This window comes from Salvia splendens, chromosome 4 (genome assembly GCF_004379255.2).
Source record: "Salvia splendens isolate huo1 chromosome 4, SspV2, whole genome shotgun sequence".
NCBI classification, from domain to species: Eukaryota; Viridiplantae; Streptophyta; class Magnoliopsida; order Lamiales; family Lamiaceae; genus Salvia; species Salvia splendens.
In genome coordinates, this window is record NC_056035.1 from 18,714,536 (window position 1) to 18,721,781 (window position 7,246).

Genomic DNA, 7,246 nt, shown 5'->3' on the forward strand with positions numbered 1-7,246 from the left:
CTACTTCCATGTACTAATTCATAGTATAGAGGGTTGAGGGTTTTGAACGCGGAAATTGTGTGTCCGACGACCGAGACTTCCAGGATCCTCCGAATTCCTAGACCAAGTGATCTAGCGAATTCTCTGGGTTTGAGAAGCTGGACCAAGCATAAAAGCACACACGGTTTCTAAACCAGCTTTCACTACACAAGAACTCTACTTCACTTGGTGTATGCTGAAGGGTGTGAAGGTCTACCTTGGATACTGGCTGGCCCAAGCTTGCCACCTGATGACTACCCACACATCCCGCCACCTCTACACTTGTCACCTCCTTGGCGCCTACCTCAAGAGGAATGTAATTATGAAGATATGGCATGTGTTGGTATTTGTTGTGCGTATGTCTTCTCCCACTTAGTCCATTGCTTGGCCTAAGTGTGAGAAGATTGTTGTATATATGCTATGTTGGTTTTATTGTTTTGTGTCCTCTCCCACTTAGCCCAATTCTCGATCTAAGTGTACGAAGATTATGTTACATGTGTTTAAGTTGGTCTCTGTTGTTCATGTGTTCACCAACTGCCCTGTTTCCAGTTCATCATGACTGCTTGGGGACAAGCATGAGTGAAGTGGGAGGAGGAGAGCAGTTAGGGCAGTTAATGTCGAGCATGTATATATTTTGCCAGGTCTTGGAGTCAATATTTTTAGGATTTATGTGTTAAGTATAAACTGGCGAAATAGAAGGCAAGATTCCCTTAGTGAGAGGAATTGAAGAGAGGATACATGTCAATTTGAGACCTCTTTCCTTAATAAATTAAAATCAGTTTGAGTGAAATAAGTACGATAGAAATGCCTTAATTTGATCTTTTTGTGAAGCCCTTTATAAAGTGAGTTAAAAGCCTAAGAGTAGAACATTTTCTACTAAAAAAAGAGAGAGGCTGCCACTTGATGCTTAGGGAGAAATGACATAGGGGAGTAAGGACTAAAGTTAATAGGAGAAACCAGTTGAGCTTATTTCTTTCGAACTTGCTGGACCAGCCTCATTGTAAGGGCACCCCTTAGTTTGCAAAGTTAAGCCTCTGTGGTATTGACCTTCCTGTTGAAACCTCAGCTTGCATACCATGTGAACAAGGGGGCATGAGTGGGGGCAGCTCACCAAATTGGGGTAGGGAATAGGTTGTGAACAAGGGAATAGTAAGAAGTAGAAAAGGAAATGGGCAGGAAAATTCAGTAACATGACCCCAAAAAAGGAAGAAAAATGGGCAGGAAAAGTTGTAACCTGACCCAAGAAAAAAAGGGAAAAAGTGTTAGGAAAATTTCAGGGCAAGAAAAATCTTGTAACCTAACCCGGTAGATGAAGGGGATAGAGGAATAAGGCCAAAATGGCCAGGGAACAGCTCCAAGTTGGGAAGTTTAGATTGTAACAAGGGAAGTTGTTTTCATCTTTTTGTCCCTGAGTTCACATGTCCCTCATATGCTTTAACTTTCAAATACAGACTTAGACCCCTTAGGATTCTCACTTACTTACACTACAATCCCCTAGCCCCGTTACAACCAAATGCAAAGACCTTAAGGAACTTTTCCTGTGTCAGTAGAACTCAAGGCATCAGTGGTATGACAAAAATGAATGAGTGAATGGTCCTAACGTTTCTGTTGAGGAATGAGTGACCGAGTGAACCCAACAACTTAGTGAAAATAGAGGTTGTCTTGACAAGTGATAACCATGCATTGAAATTTGCCTTATTTCTTTTATTTTATCTTTCATACTTGAGGACAAGTATGGTTTAAGTGTTAGCAGTTTGATAAAGCTCATTTCATGCATTGGTTATGGGGTTGAATTCTGTAAATTCAGTGAACTAATAAGTGTTTGTAAATTCAGGTGCGTGTAAAATCTGCCGAACCCAGGAAGCGCATACAAATTACCAAGGGCAGAGGAAAAGGAGGAAAATGAAGTGAAAAACGCCAGCAATTTACTAGACCGAGGAAATGAAAAGAAACGCTGAAAGAATACAAAAAAATGGAGCAAGGAGCAAGGAGCAAGTAGCAAGTATAAGGATCAAGGGCAAAAAAGACAAATTATGAAGAAGGAGTGCCCTGGGATCCATGCCTATATAAAGGGACGACCCCTTTTGAAGAAAAAAAAATCTTTTTATCACTTTTTATCTTTCACTCTTAGTCTCCTTAGTTTCATTCTCTAGTCTTAGCTCACTTCACACACGCACTTGGCATCAATGAGAAATTCTGGGCAGGCTTGGCGATAGTTAGTTTCTGTGGTGTAACACCGTCCTCACGAGGGCGAAGATACACTCTGTTTTTATTTTCTGTCGTTTATTCTCGCCGCGAACTTCCTTGCCGGGAGCTCGGCGACTGCTTTTGTGTTCTGGATCTTATTTCCGTAGCTATAGCAATTTCTATTTTCTATTTTACTCTGCTTTTGTGTTTCTGATGTTGGTGTTGGTTTACTGATTTTGGATGCTTTTCGTAATTGACTATTGAATTGGAGTTGAGATTGGTTGAATTTGAGTTGGTTAGTTGTGGAATTGTTATAATCGGAGTGGAAGGATATGGATCTGGGTGTTGTTGAGTTTGGATCGGTTGGATCTGGAGTGGATTGTGGTTTCGAGAGATGAATATGATACGCACTTGTTAAATCTGCATGGCTATGTCTGTTGCTTTCGATTTACTTGACCTGGTAGCTTAGATCTGATAGTTTTCTTCTTAATCATAATGTTTGACGTTCGATCTGAGTTTGCTCTGTTTTTTATTCTCTGTTTCGTTCATGTTCATGTTTATTTGCCGAAGAAGATGAAGATCGTTGGTAGTTAGATCCAGATCCGTTGTTTGTTTGCTTTTGCAGCTTTACCTTTCGCAGTAGCTAATTCGGGAATCTGTCCCACTGCTTTCTCATGCTCTTTTCTCTAACCGTTTTAGGAAACTTTTTTACTTGACCTGGTAGTTTTGATAAAATTTCCTTAGTTAAGTTATCTCTCAAATCATGCATGCGTACGTGTTCTTATTGTTTCTTAGGTCTAGTAGTTAGTTAGTACTTGAGTGCTTTTAATTCTCGTGACCTAGTAGTTTAAAATTCTCGACCCACTTGTTGCGTGGCAGCAGCCAACCCTTCCCAAAACCCTCCAAATGCATGCTAACTCATCGGTCATCGTGGGATCGACCCTTTACTTCCCTATACTAGCCAATAGTGTAGTGTGTTGAGGTTTTGAAGCGGGAAAAGTGTGTGTCCAACGACCGAATTCTGAAGGTTCCACGATCTCCTAGACCCTGTGATCTAGCGAATCCTCTGGACCTACTGGATTGAGAAACATCAATTGCACACGCTCTTCCTAGCTACATCATATAGCATATGTTTATATTGAATACTCCATCCGTTCCACGATAGTCATTTCATTTTCTGCACTCATTTTAGAAAAAATGATAATAAATAGTTAAAGTGGAAAAAAAGTAAAGTAAGAGAGAGAATAATGTAGATAAGACTCTTATCTATCTTATTATGTCACTTTATACTCTCACCATTTTAACTATTTATTATGATTTTTTCAAAATGAGTGCAGAAAATGAAATGACTCAACTACCGCGGAAAGGAGAAAGTACTAGTTTCATGTGTGTAAGAGATTTGAGAATTTGGCAATTTTTGTGTTTAAGAGATTTTGGATGGGAAATATATTATACTCCCTCCGTCTAATAAAATAGTCATATGGGAGAGACTAGAAAAAATGGATAAAGTATAAAGAGAAACTTTTCATTTTTAAAATGTGACTATTTTTTATAGGCATCTCAAAATGACAAAATTTGACTATTTTGAGTAGACGAAGGGAGTAATATATATACTCCCTCTATCTGCGAATAGGAGTCCGTTTTCATTTTAATCCATCCCCGAATAGGAGTCTCTATTCACTTGTAATAAGGGCTCACATTCCACTAACTCATTTCATTCACATTTCATTTGAAACTAGAGTATATACAAGTAAGATTCATATTCCACTAACTTCTTTCCACCTACTTTCTTAATATTTCTTAAAACTCGTGCAGCCATGAAATGAGATTCCTAATGATAGATGGATGGAGTAATATTTTGTGAATGCTTTATGTAATTATTATTTTGATTTGTGTTTTTATATTAGAGCAATAATATTGTGTAATAATTTATTACATTAATTTCCACGTATTTATGGTTGAATAATAAGTATATATTTTAATTGTATTTCAATAACTTATTTTGTATCTCGAGATATCATAATATGTATATGTATATGAATATGTAGTAATTAAAAAAATAGTTAATAGTCATTTAAATCGTAGTAATATTTAATCAAATTATGGTCAATTTCGTAAAATTTGAAATCATAATACAAAATTTTTTTTATACAAATGATACGATTGGGAAAATTGAAAATTCATGATATAATATTTGGATTTCGAACATTACGCACCAACTAGGATTTGATTAAAATTCATAAATTAAATTATTATTATTTCATATAAAACATACAAGTACTATTTTCTTTGGAATTCATTATGTATTTATGTCTTTATTATTTTATAAATTTGTGGAAGAAGTAGGAAGCATAAAATATATGAAATAATAACTATATTTTTCAAAATTTTAGCACCAACTTAATTGAGTTTCTAGTTCCCACACACCACAGCCGAGGATAGCATAAAAAGGCCATATTAATCTTAATAATTGGTGATTCTGTGCTTTACACATACTAACATCAGCATTAATGGACATTTGTATCGTTAAATATTACTAGTAATAACAAAATAAAATAAGTATTCCGTGAACATAGATTTGGTATTGAATATAAGATTTAATTAATCATAGTACAAAATCCAGTCAAAATACAATAATTTTGCTCATACGCATATAATTTGAGTCCACATTCTATAAATATTTTATCGTGACTCCTCTTATTGGTAAGTAAAAGCCAAAATATTTAAAAAAAAAGGTAGAATTATTGGTACAGCTTATTCAAGTCAACCATTATAAATACTCAAAACATTACAACCAAATTCCTTCACCCTACACACTCAAAAACATCTCATTTCTCAAATGCAATGGATCAATTCGAATTCAACGAAGCCGATGTCTGGAACACCAATGCCGACCAAACGGAGTCCAAGAAACCTAATTCGAACTCCCGAAAAGCTTTTTGGGAAACCGAGAAGAGCCCCCCGATCAAGGCGAAAATTCAGGCGTTGATCATTCCAGGGCCATCGAGTAGGGCACGTGTCGGAGACTATTATGAGGACGGAAATGAAGGAATGCCCCCGCACGAGTATTTGGCGAGGACGAGGGTGGCGTCGCCTTCGGTGTGTGTAGGGAAGGGGCGGACTCTCAAGGGTAGGGATTTGAGCAAGGTAAGGGATGACATCTAGAAACAAACCGGCTTTCAAGATTAAACTAGTTTGATATATAATACAGCCCTATATAAATGACGGAGGATTGCTAATAGCTGTTTGTTATCTACTATTGATGTGTGATTAATAATATAGGAATATTGTTTAGGAAATATGATAAAATATAAGTGAAATGAATTAGTGAAATGCAAATTTCAGTTGTCAAAAATAGTAATGTGATATTTAATAAGGGATGGACAAAATATTGTGAGAAATTTAATGGCAAATAGACGAAGTATAAAAATATATTTCTACTTTCTCGTCCAAAAACTAAATTTATTTTCCAAATATAGATGAATTATTTTGAACTATTCTATGAATTTAATTTGATAAATTATTATTTTAAAAAAATATATGTCAATTTTTTTTATATGCTACCATCATAAACATATTATATCATGATTATAGATCACAATAATAAAGAATTCCCGCATCATGTTTGATTTATTATTGATTTTTAAAATATATATATATATATATTGACATTTCATCCGTCCATAAATAATAGACTCGGTTGATATGGCTCGGTTTTCAAGGTAAGTAATTCAAAGTGGGTGGAAAAGGTTGGTGGGGCAAGGTCCTAATATACTTCCTCCGACTCATTCTAAGTGACATATTTTCTCTTTTAAGATATGTCACTTTAAATGACAAATTTTTTAAAACAGAAACATCATTTTTCCTACTTTATTCTCTTCACTTAACTCACAAAACAAGAATTAGAATGTTCCACTTACACTGGGACGTAGAGAATAATAATTTATAATAAAATATGAGTGAAGTAAAGTTAATGGAACGTGAGGTTTATCACCAAAAGTATTATAAACAAACAAGACAATTATTCATAGATGATAAAAAAAATGATTAGTACATTGAAACGATTAATGAAAGACAGAGGGAGTACTAATTTGTTTACCTCACTTTTCTAACAAATCTTTCATACTCCTAATAATACCTCCTAGAGGTAAATAAAAAATATGCATATTTCTCATTTATCTATTTTACAATGTAAATATTTCTTTTTAAAAAATAGTAAATTCTGTGGAAATAAGATAAACTGAAAAATATATACAAAATAGCTACCATATTTATTTATTTTTTGAAAAAAGATGTAAATAAACTGTTAGAATCTCAGCGAATTTGTGTAGAAGTTTGAGAAAAAAGGGAAAAACTCTTATTGATTTACAGATTTACGGAATACAATTGAGCTAGCTAAAACTAACTCAACAAACTAACACTTATACTCGTCCAGAGCCTTTGTCCTAGCGGCAAGGAGCTTAGACATTATTGCATGAGGTGCTGAGTCGAGCCCTCTTGACATCAGTTGTAACTTCTTCATATCTATAGTATAGGAGTTTATTTGTAATTTCCTCCCTTATATAGGAGTTAATTTTAAAAATAAAAAAACTAACACTTATACTCTTTTCAATTACAACGGCTAGTTGAAGATCTACGGCTCAGAATAAATGCTAATTAACTGATCTAATCCAACGGCTCCTGTACAATCTCCACACTCATGAGCTTGATTGAGCTCCAGTTCAGTTGATCCATTAACTCTCACAAACTCCACCTTGATGGCTCAACTGTCAACTGCCCTTGAATCCTCTCTGCAGGTTTATCAGCTTCATGCATAGCTCCAACTTTGGCTTTGGTATAGGTTTGGTTAGCATATCTGCTGGATTCTCAGCAGTATCAACCTTAAAAACTTTTATCTCCCCTTCTTCAATCTTCTCTCTTATGAAATGTAGCCGCATATCAATGTGCTTACTTCTTTCATGATAGACTTGGTGCTTAGCTAAGCACAATGCACTGTTGTTGTCACAACCAATGCTCACAACTTCCTGAATTACACCAAAAT

General features: G+C 35.3%; 1 protein-coding gene across 1 annotated transcript; it reads left to right on the forward strand.

Annotated features, from left to right (window-relative positions):
- The first annotated feature begins 5,049 nt into the window (after positions 1-5,049).
- On the forward strand, positions 5,050-5,370 carry LOC121800777. The gene has a single exon (XM_042200282.1). It carries the CDS (start codon positions 5,050-5,052, stop codon positions 5,368-5,370), a length of 321 nt encoding a protein of 106 aa, XP_042056216.1.
- The last annotated feature ends 1,876 nt before the right edge of the window (positions 5,371-7,246 follow it).

Excerpts from the sequence above, each read along its gene's own strand:
- LOC121800777 (XM_042200282.1), top strand. The coding sequence starts at position 5,050 with ATGGATCAATTCGAATTCAACGAAGCCGATGTCTGGAACACCAATGCC.